The sequence below is a fragment of the Anopheles arabiensis genome, chromosome 2 (genome assembly GCF_016920715.1).
Source record: "Anopheles arabiensis isolate DONGOLA chromosome 2, AaraD3, whole genome shotgun sequence".
In the NCBI taxonomy this organism is placed as follows: Eukaryota; Metazoa; Arthropoda; class Insecta; order Diptera; family Culicidae; genus Anopheles; species Anopheles arabiensis.
In genome coordinates this window covers 41200079-41220086 of record NC_053517.1, presented here as the reverse complement: position 1 = coordinate 41220086, position 20008 = coordinate 41200079, and the positions used below count along the sequence as shown (strand labels likewise).

At 46.3% G+C, this 20008-nt stretch overlaps 1 protein-coding gene and 1 long non-coding RNA gene across 2 annotated transcripts; one reads left to right on the top strand and one right to left on the bottom strand.

Moving 5' to 3' along the window:
* Positions 1-390: 390 nt before the first annotated feature.
* LOC120898851 lies at positions 391-18155 on the bottom strand. Its single transcript, XM_040305262.1, has 7 exons — positions 18106-18155; positions 16768-17162; positions 16582-16705; positions 4934-5173; positions 3319-4352; positions 778-3217; positions 391-689 (listed from the first exon to the last, which is right to left on the bottom strand). Exons 1-7 carry the CDS (start codon positions 18138-18140, stop codon positions 560-562), a joined length of 4398 nt encoding a protein of 1465 aa, XP_040161196.1. The 5' UTR covers positions 18141-18155; the 3' UTR covers positions 391-559.
* On the top strand, positions 15134-16858 carry LOC120898852. The gene is made up of 3 exons (XR_005738708.1): positions 15134-15331; positions 15406-15465; positions 16781-16858. It is a non-coding gene; the product is annotated as an uncharacterized LOC120898852 (long non-coding RNA).
* Positions 18156-20008: the final 1853 nt, after the last annotated feature.

Below are 20008 nucleotides of genomic sequence, written 5' to 3'. Positions count from 1 at the left end.
AGGAGTGTCTGAGTCTGCCAGTCCGTTATCCTTGCCTCAATGGCGGACGCATCCACATTATTATTACATTATCAAAATTACATCATTGTTTTGAGGAATAAGCTACAGACCTTTTATTATTCATTACTTTTTCACTAAATGTGATTCTCGAATCCAATCCTCACTTTTATGGGAATCATTGACGCACAGAGAATGACATTTTTGTAAACTTTGTTTTATCAATTTTTTCAGTTATAAACTAGTCTTTTGATGTTGACATAGGCGAAAGAACTCAGTTGAAGCCAGTCTGGTCAAATTAACCTGTTTGTTAGTTTATTTCATCATTTCCTACCTTCTTTGTTCATTGTGGGTGTCATCACTGTATATTGGTTTTCAAAAACAGAAGCCAAATAATGTTCGTATATGATATGTGATTTATTTTGCAATAAACATTATGTTAAGTTGTGGAATAAATAATTAACCATATGATGATAATAATGTAAAATACGCTGTAAGGTAGTCATGAAAAGTCATGGAAATGCATAGGAAGTGGGACAGAAACGTTCGCCAACGCTTCAGTTCAATCCGGGTCGGCAATGGGAGTAGGGAACTCGCTAAGCGAAAAGGTGTCACTCTTCAGCAGTGGCACAGCCGCCGGAGGTTTGCGATGTTTTGATGGTTTGGAATGGTACATCACCCAGTTGTCTGGTCTGTGGAGAACGGTATTGGAAGGAAGATTACATTTAATCCACGTTGATCTATTAGTGGGACAGGGCGTTTGTCGTTGCTTTTACGTACCTGTCTATGCTGGTCAGCAGTACGAATGGTACCAACGAGATGGCACTCGGTTTTTTGGTCGATGTCTTCAGTCGGTGGTTGGTCGGTCGTTTGTGTTTCTGTTTCGTCACCGACGTTCGTCTGTCTTTGCCTGTGTCGTCACGTATCGCACGTTGGTCCGGCTGACTGTCTTTGCCCGTCCAGTCGTCGTCGTCAATCATTCTCGGTCGATTATGTTTCGTTCTGGTCAGGGTTGATCCATTGTCCTTGTCTCGTTTTCCCCCGTTCAGTAAGAGTCCAACGTACTTGTCTGAGTAGTCGTCTAGTAGTAATTGCTCGTGATGAGCCGGTGCGTATCGGTGGTAGTTTTCTGTTGCGTCTCGGTACAAAGGTCCAGATGTTCGTCCGTTCATATAGTCAGCGTAGTGTCTTGTTTGCGTTGTTTCGTTTGTCCTATAATAGTTTCGGTAAATCTGTCCAGTACTAACTACGGATGGGCGTACGAGAGGTTCAAAGTGTGTCTGCTCCGGTCGCAAGTATCCGTCATGTTCGTCAAGCGGTAGTATTGTGAGTCGGTCACTGTCATTGTCATTGGTAGAAGTGGACGTATGTCGGGTAGGATTCGGTACCGCATCGTCATAGTCATTGTCGTAATCGTAGATAGAGAAAGATTCGGAAAGTTTCATAGGAAGATCCCCGGAAGTGGAAACCCCAGAGCGTGTAGCAGCAGTTCGAGAAAGCACAGTAGAGTCGTCTTTGGAGAGAGTAGTGTTAATAGCAGTAGCGAAGAGGACAGTATCATTCAGAGCGGCACTACTGTTAGTGGATAGGCTACGTCCCGCAGTGGGAAGGCTTTTAAAGTCCACAGAAAAGACAGAAGTTTGAGCGAGTGAGGATGGTTTGAAAGGTTTATTGGAAGGTGTTTTGTGAGGATTATTGTCGGTCGGTGGTCGGAACGTTGACGTGCGTGGTCGCTGTGGTGCATTGTGCTGTGGTGCGTCGACGTTTAGCGTCAGTTTGTCCGACAGTCGCCGTCGTGGGGTCGTGGTGCGTAACGGTCTGCGAGTGTCAAAGTAAGGGTTGGGCGGAGGAGGAGGTGGAGGTGGCGTCGGTGGGGCCGTATAGTAGCCTCCTCCGTATGGGGGATAGTACCCGTACGGCGGTGGTGGTGGTGGTTGCGTAGTAGTAGTCGTCGTCGTCGTCTTGGTAGTTGGTCGATGGTAGCCATAGGCAAGGTACGGTGGCGGTAGATCGTAGTCCGTATTGTAATCTTCGTCATAGTCACTGTAGTCTGTAGGTGGTGCGGGTGTCTGATAGTATCCGTAGCGTGCCTCCTGCTCCCTAACTTTAGTCGTCGCTCGCTTAGTACGAGCAAGTTGTCGCTGTCGTTCGGTAGAGTCTGCGTCCGAAGTTACCGTACCGTTTGCGTTGCGTGAAAAGTCCAAATTGCTCGTCACTAGCGGTTTGGTGGCAGAGGACGTTGTCGGTCGTTTCTTTGTGGTCGGTTTACGGGTAGGTTTACGTTTCGGGGTAGGTTTCGTCGTCACCTTCAGGTCGAGTTTGTTGTCAATGGCCGTCGCGGTCGACGATTGTGCCGTTGGTTTCGGTCGCGTCGATGTCGATGGCGTAAAGTCCACTTTGTTGCTTATGATCACGGTTGGTCCCACTGTCAGTGTCGACGATTGAGGTCGCTGTCGGTTCGGTTGTACACCGGTGTTGCCGTTCGTAATGAGGTCTACCTTGTTGATGACGTTGCTGGAGGTCTCGGCCACCAGTGTGGGCCGTCGTGTGGTGGTTGTAGTTGAGGAAAAGGTCGAGGATTGTGCAGTCTCTAGGTCGGTCGTAGATGCCGTACCGTTAGCTACTGTCGCATCGTCATCGTCTTCGTCATCTTCGTCTTCGTCCTCGTCTTCGTCCCCAGTGTCGTTGTTGAATGGGTCGCGTTCTTTCCACGGCGTCAGATCGATCGGCGCCATCAGTCGCGATTCGCACGAAAGTCTCTCGTTCTGACCAAAATCGGCCGGCAGAAACACAAACGGTTGCAGTGTACCGGCTCCTCCGAGCGCTCGGCAAAGGACCTGCGCAAAACCAATCTGTCGGATCGATTCCAGCTGGGCAGGGGTAAACGATGATTCAAAGCCCGGATTTTCGTACCAAAATCGATCACCCTTGCGCAGATTGCTAAACTGTTGCGCGATGATGCAGGAAAAGGTGGGACCTACGATACCACCAACTACCGGACGTTCCGCCAAACCACCGACAAACAGATCAATATCATCTATGGTACGGTAGGCCTTGCGCAAACGATTCGTTGACGCAGGGCCCATGACGCGCTCCAAGTCGGACCAGTCCTTAATCGTCGATAGACCGCACGGTCCACGCCAATTGACGTACGCCGGAAGTCCATGATCGCGGCCCCGCTGGATGTTGATGGCGGCCAGATCGAGCCCGAATGGGAAACCTGCAAGCGAAAGAGCAAATTCGAGCACGATATTAGCGTTCAGATCGTTTTTAAAGAACGTTAAACCATCTCCTCTTTTAAACCTTTCGCCCTGCGCTTACTTTTGGTCTGGAAGAGATGGTTCGTCAGCTCGGCCGTAATGAACTCATCGCGCTTCAGTGCCCGCTGGTTCACCATGCCGCGCAGCAACCGGTGCAGCGAGCCCGGCCCTCCAAAATCGCCCTCCGAAGTGTCCTCGTGCAGGCTGACATTGTTCGCGATGAACCGGTGATGCCGATCCGCCCGCATGTACGTGCTCTGGATGAGCGAGTGGCCGAACCGGAAGGCGGCGGCCGAAAACTCGTTCGCCACGGTCGGGTTCACGTTGGCATCGTAGTTCCGATAGTACCCGCTCGTCTCCAGCTCCAGGTCAAACAGCCGGCAGACCTCCTTCCCGAGCACCAGCGGCAGAAACTCCCGGTAGGTGATGTGCTGGAACAGTGCGCCGACGATGCGCCGCGTCTCCTGGTACACCTTCTCGTCGCTCCAGTGCGGGTTAATGTCGGCGAGCCGCGTCGCGATCTGGTTGTGCTCGTTCACCCATATCATGTGCATCATCAGCAGGCCCGGCTGCTCGCCGCTCCGGCTGTCGCCGGGCCGTATGCACTGATTGGCCAGCGCCGCCCGAAAGCAGACGTCTTCGTGGGGTGGCCCGCGCCCAAACAGCAGCATGCCGTTGCGAAAGATCCGTGCATTGTCGGACGAGCGCGGATTGCTCGAGTAGATGGGCGATGCATCCAGGAAGGAGGTGGCCTGGTTGGTTTGCTCGCGCCAGGATAGGAGACAGTCGCGCCGCTGGCCCGGGGCAGAGCGGAGAAACTCCAGACAGCGCACACCGAGATGCGACAGCCAGGGGTCGTCCTGTGGGACCTTGATTGGTAGGCAGGAGGGATGGGTACTCTCTTCGCCGCCGTTGCAGCAGCGCGGCGTGGAACCGTTAATGCTGCGCGGTTGGGAGGTGGCCGTAATGTCGTGATCGATCAGCTGTCCCCAGAGGGCCAGCATCATCGTCACGGGCGCTTCTTCGTTGCGCGAGCCGTGTACCACGAGGCTGACGAAGCGGGCCGAGGGTAGCGTTGCACCAGTTACGGACCGGCTGGATGATGGAAGAGAACGATAGCAAAATTAGCATTTCTTCAGAATGGCTAGATTTCGTTCGAATATACTATAACTGCACTAACTCCTACGAAGATCTTTCAATAACTTGATTTTGGAAGTGCAAAGTCCAATAAATGAATACGAATCAAATGAACCTTTAAAAGTTATTTGTCAAAACTTATTTTATCTATAAAAGAGATGTATCTCAATAAAATGTCAATTGAAGTTGATATCACAAACTTTAATATTTTTGAAGTTATTAATATAATTAATTTTCGGTCTTATATTTTTATGATAACTTTTGAAAAAAGATGGTTTGAGTTACAAGAAATTCGCAAAAATTGTAAACATTCTATTAACGCCATTTTCTGTATGATAACTTAGCAACATTTAATTGATTCTATGATGACTGCTGGAATTCTAGATACTTTGGAACCTAGCATCCACTCAACTTAACTGAAATTCATCTAATCGCTCACTATCTTCCTGTGGGTGCTTCTTTTCCAAGTACAACTTCACAATATGCACATTTCACAAAGTTAATTTCTAACCAGCTCATTTTCACACATTTTTACTTACCGTATGCCCTCGACACCGTCCTGATATTCCGGCGCCAGAAACCGATGGAACGGCATCTGGGCCGAGCCCCAGCGCGGCCGCCGCGCATTGTTGCACGTCCCGTCGTGCGTCCTGTAGCGCAGGCTGGCCGGCACGCAGCGTGGCGCTTCCCGCGATGGGCACAGCTTTTCCAGCGGAGTTTTCTTCAGCGATATTTTCGGCGGTGCCTGCCGTCCGAGCGCGACATACTCCACGTTGGTGCTGGCGAACGCACAAACCGCGGCGCGTGAAAAAAGTCACAAACATCACAACTATTAGCGCTAGTTATCACTTGCGGTCAAATTAGAATCAGAGTTCATCTTCGCAACCCGCTCAGCCCGGTTCGGCGTAAGTGGAACCCCTCCGCACGAGCTGTCCGCTTTCACTTTCACTCGCCCACGGTTGCATTTTGAGCGCGGTTGTGTGCGGTTTTACGTAGTCCGCCTTTTCTAGGTTACGCTCTTTCTTCTACGGTTTCACGCCCGCCCCTCTACGATCACTTGTGTTCACTGTGGCTTTTTAGCGTTTCGCGGGCCGCACGAGCACCGCACTGTAACGGAACGTGAACCGCACTGACACGGCTTGCCATCGTGACGATCGTATTTATAAAGTTTTCCACCACGGTCGATGCGCCCCGAGACGGACGATCGCTTCCGATCGCGCGGGCTCGCTTTCTCACTTCGGCACTACTGGCAGACTGGTGATGTGGTGGGGACGGACGGTGGCTGTGTTTTTCCTCGTTCCTCCCCACCTACTTATTTGGGGGATGATCTTTTCGCCCTTTTGCACCCTGCAAGAGTGGGGATGGTCGGGGCTTTTTTTTTAGCGAGTTTCTTGAGACTGTGCATGGCTGGGCGGGGAACTGTATGCACTGAACGAGCAGGAAAAAAGTTCGGTACAAACACAAACACACACACACACACACACACACACACACACACACACACACGGAAAGAGTGGTACTGACCGTCGCACTACTATCCAGCAGATCAACCAGACTTGTTAAATAAATGATCTTTCTCCGGTCGAAGTTTCTTCGGCAGAGTTTCACATATCTCTTTTCACACGGACAGCCGGGAAGGCACGGTCGAAGAAATTGTCCCATCCCTTATATGACTGCAATTTCCTACCACTTAATCGGTTCGGGAGGAAAGGGGTTTATCTTGCGGGAGAAAGGAAAATACTCCCGTGCTGAACGTGATGATGGTATCAGTACGAAGAAGGCATAAAGCTTTTTTTTCTAACTTTCATGCGCCCTAAGCTACTTTTTCCCCGCTCACGTTCCTAATCAAAGCGAAGCCGTACGTGAGTGTCACCGGTTTTTTATTTTATTTGTGTGTGTGTGTTTCTGTTTTCAACAGATGCACCACGGAAACGGTTGCTGAACCGGAATTGAAGCTTCACCAGTAACGCGCCGTAACGCGCCGTAAGCATGTGCGCAGCAACGGGGAAAGAAAGTGAACGATCACACGTCTTCTCGGACGATCGTCGTGAACCGCGACACTGGCACGACCCTATTGCAATTTCTCTTTTGGAGCGTACTGTTTCGATCTGCTGCTGCTGCTGCTGTATTTTAGTCAGTTTCTTTTCCTCCCTTTAATTCGGGTTTTATCATTTTATGGAGTTCGTCTTGTGTGATGTGCTTTCTTTTGCGCGCGGGTCGTTTCCGTCATTTGCTTCATTTTCGTAGTGTCGTTTTGCTACCTTTTTGGCTGTTTTTTTCCAACTTCTTCTTCTGGATAAAGTCTCGGTACCACTATTTACTGAACCGTTGGACACAAAATTAGGGAAATCAAGTCACCCCGATTTGGTGGTTAAGATTGACGGTGTTTGGAATGAAAGATAGAGGAGCCTAATCCTCATTAGGCTACCCGGTCCCGACAGGGTTTCGTCACGAAGCGCCCCGGTTTCCTTTCTTCGCCTATCTAAATCTATTGCTTTTTTACATCTTTTTCGGGTTGATTGATTTTACAGCTTTAAATGGCCACAGCCACTGGCTATTTAAGGTTCACGTTTTCGTATGAATCTTTATTTAGGCCAAGTAGAATAAATCAATACGATTAAAATGAAATGGATACAAAGAAATAAAAGACGTTTTAAAAACTAATAAATACATCAACAAACAAATTGATTGAAATTGAAAATTGAAGGATATTTTTGCATCCTTCAAAGCTACTCAAGCACAGTACGACAAAGTAGCGAACATGAAGGATATTCTTGACTCAGCCCTCAGAACGATTCCTTGTCCCCTTGATCCACGGGGTAAGGAGGTCGTCCTAAGCAGCCAAAAGCCCCAAACTTGGCTTGCTGGGCTCGCCAAACTGTTGATCAGTCGCAATGCGAAACGAGTGAAATTGAAATTCCACCGACGCTGCCAAGTAAATCCACCGACCGCGCGTGCCCGCGGCTTGACGGAAAGGTCTCGTCGGGTCGCCGCGCTGAACTTGACGCCGGTGATCCCGAAACGAACGAAACCGACACGGCACGGCTATTTTGGTGAGCAGTTTTGTGCGCGATTGGCCGGCGCGCACCGCAATGCAGCCCGTGCTGGCTGCACGCGAGTCGAGATCAGGGTTGAGCCCCGATCGGGTTCGATCCGATCTGGGCGATGCAACCGGGCGGGCGCATTGTGGCGCATGACAAATGGTGTAGCCGGGACGGACGGACGGCTGGTCGGATTTGTTTGCTATTCACCGCAGGCAAACTGGCACACGTGGTGATGAACGTGCTACGGGAGGAAGGTTATTTACCATTTCTCTTACTTGCTGTGCCAGTGTGCGGTGGGTTGAAGCAGGGTGGAGTTTTTGGGTTGGAGTTTTTACCACTGCACGTGGTAGCATCACTGTGAATTGAGGTGTCCTTTTTTAAAGTCGCTTAAAGCATGTTTTGCGAGTAAAAATTATTTTTAGATTTAAATATTCTTTGAAGGTCATCTAGGGATATTTTAAAAACAAATTAAATAAACTAATTCGAATTTAAACGTGCACGTACCGTTATCTCCGATCATGCTGTTGGTTGCATATGTATACTACAACCGAAGGAAAGATAATACATTACTGAGGCCCGTTTACCAACCATTCATCTACCTCCATTGTTCAACCCTGCCTGTAGGTTATTTCCCTTTCAATCGCGTCACTCAACATTTGACAGCTAGCTGGACACACAACATCTATCAGGCCCCGTCACGCCAGTTCGTCCACACAAACAAGCGCCCATATTCAATTAAAGCAATCCGCCCCTTCATTGGGGGACACGGCACGGTGAGAAGCCGTTTAAACTTCCTCTCACCCAGCCCTGCCGTGCGGTGACTTGTTTTTGGGTCAGTGGCCGCGTGGGCTTTGCCATGCGTCGCCCAAACCAAACGCGTCACCCTTCCACGGCGGTGCAACCAGCCAACCAGCGGAGAAAAGAAAGTGCAAGACCTTTTGCGCGCACCGCCGTGCGAGAGAGCATGAACTTTGGGGCAGGAAAACTCGACATAAACACAGAAAAACGAAACGAGAAAGTTTCACCGCGCGAGAAGGCTACGCTGTATTGCCTTTGCGCAGTCTTTGCGATCGTCTTGGTTTTTGTTTTTGTTTTTTTGTTTTGCTCTTTGCTCACACCCGTACGATCTTCTTGCGCGGGTATTGAGATGAGTGTATCGGAATCGCAAAGTGAAAATGGCCTCGGCGCAGCCTGGCAGTTCCAGTTCACCGAGAAAGCCTGCCATAGCCCCCTTGTCTCCCGCTCTACCCAGTCCCGTCCCGGTTGAAGGTTGGGCCAGTTGGAAAGTGCCTGATGCAGCGGATGCCTCCGGATGCTGCGGTGGTCACCCCGTCAAGGAAGCGGCAATGGCAGACTACTTTCTACCCGCAGCCTGCAGCGCGTGGTCCGCCGATGGCCGGAAATAGAAAGTGTCTTGAAAGGCTTCGCCGGTACTTGATGCCCACTGGAGGGAGGGAGGAGTGGAAGAGGACTGCGAGGCAAAAGAAAGGCCAAATCAGGTCGTACGATCCGGGTACGATCGTTTTGGATCATAAAACGGGGACGACGGCCAGGGAAGGGAGGCTATAATTGACGGGAAAACATATCGAATGCGTCAATTGGGTTGCCCCCAAGTGGGTGGCTGAATAATGTGTGAGTGTTTTTTTTATTGCTTTTTCGGTCAACAAATCGGAGCGCACCTAATGCAATTATGCAGATGCGAGCGGGGCGATCTTCCGACTTAACGATCGGTTCCGCAAGCGACCTCGTACTCTGGAGGCCGAATGTTTTTTTTTTTTGGTGGAAATTACCTCTGTTTTTCTTTCGCTGCTCCACAATGGGTGGATTGAGATCAGAGCTCATATCGTATGCGAACGCTGGGAGAGTAAAATATACCATCTGGAGCGGTGGATCTCTTTTCATGGAAATGATGGGCAATAATTATTTAATACCCAAATTATATATAGTTTTATCATTAAGAAATACCTCAACTAAGTTGACTTTCAAACCCAATACAAACTTCGAATTTGAAATCCATTTCGTAAGCTGCAACCGGGAATGATTTTTGTCAGGTCGTAACATTTTCACATTTCACACCGTGACTTTTTTGGGGTGTTAGCTTTACGGCTCGTTAACGAATGAAGAAGCTAATATTAGCTTGTCACCGACAAGCGTGAATTTTGTTATTGGGATTTTCTTGCTTTTTTTAAGCCCACTTAGCATAAGGCACAGATCCATTAGCCTTACTTCGTGCGCTACATATATCGTCAAACTGAGAGATTTGTTGTGTTTCTGGCAGCAAAAAAAAGAAAGGTGAGCTATTTATTGGATCAACCCACTATGACACAACCGAAGCATATAAATATATGAATTTTGGCATAGGAGCCAAAAAAAAACTAGGCTCAAGAGGATGTGAGTCTTGAACACCAAAATGGCAAAGAGTATGTTGTTGGATCGATGTGCGCAAAGCACCGAAACCTCCACCGAGGCGGCTGCTGCGAATGCTTGTGTCATTGGAGCGCTGAAGAAGCGGCCCGCGATGCGTGATCGAGCAGCGAGCCCACAACATAACCATCTCCCCCAACGCGTCGGGGCGCGATGAAACAGTTACACAGTCTGCAACACGATACTTCCGCTACGTAACGTAATGCTTTGGAGGATTCAAACCACTCCAAAGCTGGCCATCCGATCTTGCGCGCGGAGCATGAGCGGCTGGGAAAAGCGCACCGGTGTGTGTGGTGAGGAGATTCAGGTTCCAGTTCGTCGTAACCTGTTTTTCGACTGCCAAGCGAAGGCACGAGATGAGGTTATCAGCAATCATGGCAAAGCGCATCACACGCGGCCCACAGGGAGAGAGGGCGGTCGGGAGAGGGCTTGGAAAACTAAAAACTTACTCCACCGAAAACTGCTTTCCTCCCTTGTGTGTGTGTGTGTGTGGGAGAAAGTGCTTGTGCATATGGGGGGGCGGTCCTTACATAAGGTGAGAATTAATTCATCGAACTCACATCGCCGTTTGGTGCCGCGATTGTAACCTCTCTCAAAGCGCGGGGTCTTTCGTGCGGTTCGACGTCCGTAACACATGCTTGTCGCTGTGGAGTGGCTCTTATGGCATGCTGGGTTGGTTGCTTTTTTTTTGGTTCGTTGTTGCTTTTCGGTCCATAAGCGCCCGCGGTTTGGAGGTGTTCGAACGGTACTCGAATCGATGGATCTTCTGGGCAGGGTGTACGGGTGGTGATGATGTGAAGATGTTCGCCATTTGCATCATTGAATCACACACTGGTTTGACTTGTTTTCTTTTCGGAGTTGCCATTATTGGAAAGCAAGGGGAACCGTTTTGAACAGTGCAGTGTTTGCGACTGTGGCGCGCTTTTTTTTTAGATGCTGCAAAGAGTAGTCATGCCCGCAGAGGTTTGCAAACAAAAACATAAATACCGGCGAAGGTGATGAAACACGAACAGTTTCTTTTTATGGCATGAAACTACCAAATATCTGATTAAAAACTCCACAAGGCCTGTTGCGATTAAAACACAACAAAGTACACAGTTGATCAAATTAACAAGTAAGATAATGCGACCGTCGTGCACTGTTTGACTCGATGCTGAAATTAATAACCAGCAGCAAACTCGTTCGATACACGCGGAAATGCAAATATCCATCCAGCTACGTCGCGGTCCGGCATCGGAACCGAACCGAAGCAACCGTTAATCATCTTCGGCATAACACAAATCACATAATATACGGTTTCCTCCGGTTGTGGTGGAAGGACCACATTTCCCGTTCCCTAGGCCGCCCTTCCCCGTCCACTCAACCAGCTACATCTGGCACGGGTGTTGATTTGTTTTTACGATCGGCCCACTAAAAGATTTTTCCACCGGATATATCTGCGAATGTCGGTCGTCGGTGGGTCGCCGAACGTCTGGTCCGGTTGGTCGGTGCCTTGCTTTTCAACCACTACCGGTAGTCAGTGCAGGCACCAACTAATCAATCGCAGAAATGGTACCAATCAAGTAGTAAATTGCACCCCAAGCGCTCCCTCCTGAACGTTGGTTCGTTATGAGACAAGCGAACATTAAGTGGCTCTTGACGCGAACTTTTTGAGCGGGGATAGACAGATGGATTAGTTTAGCGGTGTGTCTCAACCGGCGGGTAGGGTAAGTAGGTTGGGAGGTATGTTGAATTATATTTTTGTTTGGTTTTGCTGTGCAATTTGAAATCAAAGACAAAACGGAGACATTAGAAATGTATCGAAAGGTTTCGCGCGATTCCCGCTACCATTAGCCATTAGGCGAGTGACACAACGTAACGCGGAAGCCTTCGTTGCTGGAAGCCTTACCAAGCGGAAAGGCAGGAAGGTTTTCCCGTGGTTGAGTGAAGTGAAATGGGTTGAAACTGGTAACCTAACCAAAAACTTGTACTAACTTAGAGCATCTTTTAGTCACAGCCTACACTGTAAATGTGATTTTTTGGGATCGTGCTTGCATCAGCGCTGTACCATAATACAAAAAGTCTTTATTTTTACAACCGATGCTTTGTGCTTCATAATTGAATCATCTCACAACGACCGATTTCAATACCATAAGGCACCACCGTAATCAACTAATAATGCCTGCGCCAGCTTCCCTCCCTGTGCCACGATCGCTCACAGCCCTCCTTCAGCCTCTTGGTAAACACTACCGAACGAAACTTATTTGTTTGGTCCCATCGCTTTCTGCCTGATCCCGCCGCCCGTGCTGAGTGCAGTGGGTCTCATAATTTTATTTCAGTTATGTGTCGTTTTTCCCTCCCAGCGCGTTTTTGCATCATTCAAAGATTAACGAAAAAAAAGGCCCTACCCCCCGGGAACAGACAATCGCGGGTGTGAAAAGTCTCTCCGCCTGTTTTAGGCCTGTTTTGATGATGACGCTTAAGCGGTTTGCGTGATGAATTCTTCTTTGCCGGCGTTTTGGCATCATGGTTTGCTGGAGCTGCGTTTTTATTTGTTTGCTTCATGAGTTTCGCTTTTGTGTTCGCGCCCTACCTTACCGGATCCCCTACGGTCCCATATGGGAAAGTAAGGTTCTCATCTTTATGAAGCTGCTGTCGTGCGGTGCGTTTGTTTGTCTTGCCGTGTCCGTTTGCTGTCCGGGCATTGTGTAATGGCAAGGTGGTGGTGTATCTATTTGGGCAGGTAGACACGCACGAGACCCTCGCTGAGGAAGCGACCGAGCGCGAGACGGCTGTGAAACAATCATAACCCAACAAATTCGAAAATCCAAATAATAACAAACAAAAACTATGCTCGGTTCGTGTGGGCATGCACTTTTATGCTAACGGCATTGTTTGCTCATTGTTTATTTACGGAATCACTTTTTTTGAACAATAGCTGACTTCTTCACTGACGAGCGAGCGAGTGCTGCCTCCATGCATCGGGAGGATGGTGATGCATCAAGTTTGTTTGTTTTTGGTTTGCTCACAAGCTCAAGCAATGGAGGGAAAACGCTCATGCATCAGTGTGCGGGAGTGTGGGAGTTATGATTTGATTAGATCAAAAGCACAGTTTGCGGTGGAAGAGTTCATCGGATTGTGAGCGCATTGGTAAGCTGCAATAATGCATGGGAAAACTGGAGTCGCATTGCGAAAAGAAAGTGTATTATGTTGCTCAAGCTCAAGTCATTCGGCGATAGATTTCCCGAGCGTTTTATTGAGTTTTTCAATAAATTTTTCTCATGTTTATCAAACCAATACAAACAATGATGGCTTGTTGAAGCGTGTGAAATTTACAATCAATCTCGATTGGAAGAAACCAGTCCAAAGAACAGACTTGACGGTTATTATGTAGACTTAAAGCACTCGGTTTTGGTATAGGCAACATGCAAGATGGCACACATTCTTCCAAAAACAAGATCAAATATTAGAAAATGTTGATACAATTATGTATATTATAATACACGTTCGTACGTAAAAACGAAGAGCAATTATTATTTATGGACAACCTAAATGCCAAAGCCACCGTTTGTTTTTAATCTCTGCCCTACGCAACCTGTGCGAGCTGTACCATGTCATACCCTTTGGTAACAACAGTTGAAATGTTTTTTAAAAAATATACAACACTGCCACCTTCACAGGTTATCAGTACACGATGGGCCGACCTAACCATCTTGCTTATTGTGTAGGGCAGCAGATACTGTTTTTTCCCGCGCTAGAAATTCCAGCCGCTTTGTACGGTCGCTAGTAGTCGCATAATGGGTATAGAGAAAAAAAAAATATAGGAAAACCTATTACTCAATATCTTCGAAGATGGTCCATGACAAAAACGGTGGATGTTGTTCCCGCCCAGCCTCATTTCATTCCTCCAGTTTGATAGTGAAGCGAAGCGTTATGAAACCACTGGTCGGGAAAAACTCATGCCTGCCTCATTGTGGGTAAGCCGGCCGTTCAGCCGAGAGATAGACAGAGAAAGAGTAAGTGATGGAAAGACATTTTCCAACATCGTTTGCTCGCACGATGCTCAAGTGCCTTGACACATGGCATGCAAAACTATGTTCCACTACTACTGGTCTAGGCTGTCCATCACAATTTGTCGTGGCGAAAGGAAGGACAAGCGACATAGGCAAAAACCGCCAAACCAACCGCCATACACCGCCAAAGCCCTACCGGCAGACGGGCGATGGTGGTTGGTTTGATATAGTTGCAGAAAAACAGCAGAGATCGTGTGTAATTGCGTTGCAGACAAGTGTGGTCCCAGCGACCATCGAGGAATTCGAACAGCTTTCTTGGGGTGTGAAAGATGGTTGAATACCACGACAATGTAAGGGGAAAGGGGTGCTTGTTGCTTTCATCATATCGATGCGGTTGGGTAAAATGAACTCTGGCAGAGTTTGAACTTTCGCACGACTGATAATAAGCGCCTTTTGTGGCGGTTGTCAGTATTTCATTTCGCTTCAATTAGTTTTTTAATAATCGGAGGGGCCTGTGAACCATGCAAATCGCGTGCCAGCCCGGGTGGGAGCTTCGCTGTGCTGCATTGAGGCAGGAAAGCCATGAAGATGAGTTTGTTTGATTGCAAACATTGTTGCTTAATGAAATAAGTTCCTGTTTTTTTTTAATAAGCTCGTCATGTGTTGCCAGGAAAAGAAGAGCATATTAGACTACCTCTTTAAATTGTGTATCAATAATATACTTAAGTGATTGTCTTTTTTCATAGATATTATATTAATAAATGCATCCTTTATGTGCTCTACAAAGCTCTCCACGGCCGTAATAAAGGTTATCGCTTTACTTAATAAGGACATCAGTTGCATGCAAATTCAAATTCAACCCACTTCTGCACGTCGATGACGATCGCCAAACGAGACCACTTTGCAACTGGAGCAGCTCGACTGAGCAATTAAATAAGCAAAGCATAGCAAACACCGACCATTGCACTGACGCTCCTTCTCCTCTCCGCGGAGCTGCAAACAAAGCTACACCAGCAAAGGTTGTTAAGATATTTGAATACTAATACACGATGTTTACTAATTGCGCAAAAAAAAAACACACAAACACACAGCGAAACATTGCCCCAACCCACCCACTGGCCGCACATTTAATTATTAAACAAATGAGTATTGGCCCCAAAACACAAACACCGAAATTGTTGAACTCCTTAGCGAAACAATCATTCATTATTTTTTGCTCGCCTACTCACTGCTGCTTTTGGGGCGAGCGTTGCTTCGCTCAGTAATCAATATGCAGCGGACAGCGCAGTACGCCGTACGTACCACACTTGCGTCGATCCGAATGGTTGCGCAGACGTTAAAGTGAGTGCGCCCTTCTATTGCGCCAGTGCGTAGCGTGGTGGTTCTGTTTTCGAGCGCCAAATCACGCGGTGCAGCCAAATCGTGCTGAACGAAAACCAGACACTATCAGGTTTATATTGAAATGATATCGATACAGGTACGTGTGCACATTGGTAGTGCCATTTGTTTGGGGTGCATTGATTTTTCCTCCCACACCGTCTCCGCTTTTAGGTCAAACGTGCGTGTGTGACTCGGGTGGCTGATGATCGAGACACAGGGTCGAGAAAAATGGTGCGTATGCGAAATGTAGAACCTTTTTTTTGCTTGGCCAACATCGCATATATCGCTATTCGTACGTGAGTGATTGACGTGTACACGAGCTACAGGGAATCGTTTTTTCCTAGGCTAGTACATATTTAACTATGATACTACATCGCACCGATAGAGACCTTTGTATGGCATGAAATTCGTTTACCACGTACTGTTCATTGAGCTTTGAAATGGTCACGTCTCCTGATATAATTCATGTTTGGTTGTGAAACTTGGAAGCTTGAACTGCAACAAAGCATTATGAGCAAGCGTTGTTTGATCTATTTCTGCATTACACTCAAAAATGTTCTAAACGCATATGTGTTTGAATAAATATGTTACAAATTATAAACCAATACAGCACCAAGCATTGCGCAGAGCCATATCCTACAGTGTGATGCAAAGATGATGATGATAATGATGATGAGCCCACATCTTTCCTCGTCAATGGATTGAGAGGAACGAACGTTGATTCGTTTGATTCGTGTTGAGAAAGATTTTCTCTTCACTTCCACTCATCATTTCTGAAGTGATGATTCAAACGTTCTTACAAAAAAAATAATTTTTCAGAATGTATGAAAAGTTCAATGTTTTTGTTTCAATTTCTTAACACTTAAGCTCCCTGGTTATTTAAGGATAACTTCAAAATATATAAACAACCCATCTAAATCCAAACTAGGTGGTGAATTTTGAGGTGAAATAATCGCCCTAATTTTTCGAGATAGTGAAAACTGATTCTTAAATTTATATGTATTTTTCCTTTGAACGATTTTTCAGAATTCCACCCAAAAACTTTTACAAAAAGCTCTGAAAACTGAAACTCAAAATTGTAAAATATCATTGTTATTCATTTACTTTCAATAGTAAGGTTCGATATTAGAATTTAGCATTTGAGGCTGGAATCCAAAGTATCTTATGATTGTTCAAAACAGTTAATAAATTCATTGAAATCCTTGATAAAAGCGTCTCTTTTAATTTGCCTATTCTTGTGGCAAAGAAACAAGGAGATGATATGATCATTGATCATTAGCAAATGATAGAACCGATTAGATCCAAACTCACCTAGAAAGGAAAAGTGTAACTTATAACATAAACTACCTTTCTTTGAACGTTTTCGCAGCGATAAGTGTTGCGTAGGCGGCTTTGGCATCCATCTCCGTCTGGTTCGAGGCACTAAACTGCGCCAACAGTGCACCCGGATCGTTTGCGTCCAAAACAGTACCTAAAACAAATGACACGTTATTGATTTTATGCCTTTAATAACGAATCTATAAACATCCCTACCTCGTTTCAGCAGATTCGGCTCGGCTCTATCGTATAGCTCGATCATCGCTTCCAGGCCCTTGCGTGCCGCCGATTGCAATGCCAGCTGCATGGCATTTTTTCGTTTTTTCGGTTTGTTACGATGCGAACTGCTGCTGCTACCGCTGCTACCTGTGCCCTTTCGTCGAGTTTTGTGTCGTCTTGGTGTTATCTCCAACGTATCGTGGTTGGTTTGATTGGCATCGATCGGCAACGTGACGATTGGACGCGGAAGATCAGCACTGATCTCCGTACTTGGATCGACGGTTTTTAACTGGTTTTCATCGGTCGAGTGGCTTACGAGGGAGAGTTCTTGTGCCGAGGAAAGTGCGAAACATAGATACCAAAGCATAAACCACAAACACATCCGGGAGTTGCTAGACAAAAAAGATACCAAAGTAAAAAAAAATACAATTATATTAGTAAGAGCAGTGGATTTAATACTTTATTCAATAGAGCACTGAATTAATGTCATTCAATCGGCCATAGCATACGATTCTCAGAATATTGTAAATAACTGTTGTGTAAGTTATGAAAGCCATCGCTCCAAGCTTAACAAATGGAAGATACTTTTACTTTCATTCCCTTCGTGCGGCGTGTTGGCGGCGATAGTAAGACGTGCAGCTGGCCTAGGCCGATGGATGCACGTGCCTCGTGCGCCTTTGCAACGCTATGAGCATGCCCGCGCACGGTACCTAATCCGACCGACCCGCCACAACAAAGCCCGGACCGGCACAGCGAAAGCTGCGATGAATCACGTAAAGAGCCGTAAAATCTAACAAAACAAAAGGCGCAGACTTAATTGAAACAACGCGGCGCTGTGCTGTACCATTTCACCAGCACTCTGTACCCGGCAATGGCCACCGGTTGTAAGGTAACTGTTTTGGGTTTAAAAATTGCTCACAGTAAGCATTTCACACCCGCTTTCCGACAGCTCGGACTGTGTTTGACCCTTTGGTTTGCTTGTTTATTGTTTACGATGTACAGTTTTGAATTGTTGCGAATAGCATCTGTTAAATTATACACAAAGCAAAACATTGCATTTTATTGTTATGTTCGACGTGAATGAGGAAACATTTTGAAAATCATGGGAGTTTAATGTAGACATAGCATCACTGATATAGGACATGAATAAATATCTAAATACTTTTCAAATGCGCCTGTGAAACTATGCTTTTTTATATGTCATAAGGGATTTTAATTAGTGCCCGTTGCTTGATGTAGAGAAAGTATGTTTATTACAGAGCAAGCGATAAAATGACAAACATTTCACCCCACGCTACCAAAAACCCCTTTCCTTAGTGTACCATTTGCACTTACCACTTGAGTGTCGCTGTTGTCTTCGTTGAGGTCATATCGGATCGTTGTGTCGTGTCACTGAGGGCGTTTCGTTTTATTGCCCTCATTTGTCGATGATTTGTCGCCATTCCACATGGGTGGCTTGACCGATTTATGAGAGTTTTTAATGTGTTTAATCAATGTTTGATCGCATTTGATGGAAGGCCTTCAATTGAAAACTGCACACCGCTAGCTGTAATGCAAACAATAATGAGATACTATTATTGATAACAATAAGAGGGTGTGTAAAGAGTAATCAACAAATAATAATCGTCAAAGGTATGAAAAAGGGATCTGCTGTAATGAACTAGACAAGGAAGCAAATTATCATATTTTTCTATATTCATTAAATGAGAAAAAGTTATGATATAAAATACAAAGATATAACTCTTCAACTAGGAATTGAAGTAAATCTGTTTAATGAATGTAAAACAGATCTGAAAAAAGTGTTTTAGTTGAACCACTTAAATTTTCAAGTTTTATTTAAAAATCTCAAATCTATTGTTGTATAATGGCACACTATAACTATTCGATATACATGTTTGAAATTTCTTTTTGTATTTCACGAACAATATTAGCACCATTGCGTATGTTTAACCTGTCCTTCACTTTGCTTCCACAACCTTGATTGAAACAGTCAATCAATAGAATACACTTCCACACACACGATTTCCAGATTGTTCCTTTAACATATTTCATACATTTATTGGTTCATTGGTCACATTTAGAAATAATGTTTTAACACAACGCAACAAACAAACTCACAACTTATTCTGTCATCCTTCCGCTAAAAACACGGCAATAGTTTTATTCCCAGAAATCACAACAGCCACAAAACACTTGTGTTGAACCAGCTACCAAAAACTCTCAAAACCTAAGCACAAACACCTTTCCTGAGGATGCGCTACCGCTCCAAGCAGACTTCGGTGGCAAACACTTCGAAACTCCCACAGGCGCACTCTTCGTTGCGTTTGAACTTGACTTAGTCTGGAGAATGACTGACCCATAAATCGACCCGACAGCGTCTCCTGCGGCGGATGTCTCCTTCCTTGTAGTGATCATCCTCGGCACGATCATTACTGTCATTATTTTCACCATCATCAGCATCAGAATCATCATCGTCATGAGCGTCAGCTGCGTGACGCTCGCGGCCCCACCACACAACGGGTGCGCGAACCAATTGAATTCCTGTTTGGGTGTGTTCCGGTAAGAGCAGTTACACATCTTAACGTCCTGAGAAGGCACCTACGGCCCGTGCCACGGTGAAACGGCATAATTTCACCTCATTTCCCTTTGCTGGCATAGAAATATGATGAGAGCAAAAGGGGCGCAAAATGCTTTGCCCCTGTGGCTGGCACGACGACGACGACGACGATGATTATAAAGCCGATCGTCACCTCCCGTAGCGGTGTGTCGCAAATTATTCAGATGAGTCTTTTAAAAGCCCATCAGCGACGGGAGATACCTGTGCTAGCACGGGCAAAACGTTCGAGCTGTAGCAGGAAGTAGTGGTAGCGTGGTTCCAATCTGCAACACGCAAAACCACAAACGCCCGGTAGAAGCAGCACGAGCGAAGGAAGCATACAACCGATTAAATGCTGCTCCGCGATCGTTCCGGAACAAGGGCGCGAAGACACATGCGAAGAAAGTGATATAAGCAACCGCAAAAACACGTTATGGTGTCGTGCCGGCTGGACGTTTTTTCGCCCATTAGAGTTGAAACAGTTGTTTTGTTTTTGTTAATGGAATGAACTTGGTAGAAAGATTTTCACTGATAAAGCTGTTTAAAAACGATCAGTGCGACATTTTCCTAATCGTTCAAGACTGTTGCGGAACGAATGTAAATAGTTTGTTTTGAAGTGCCGTAACGCTATGCAGTTTAAAT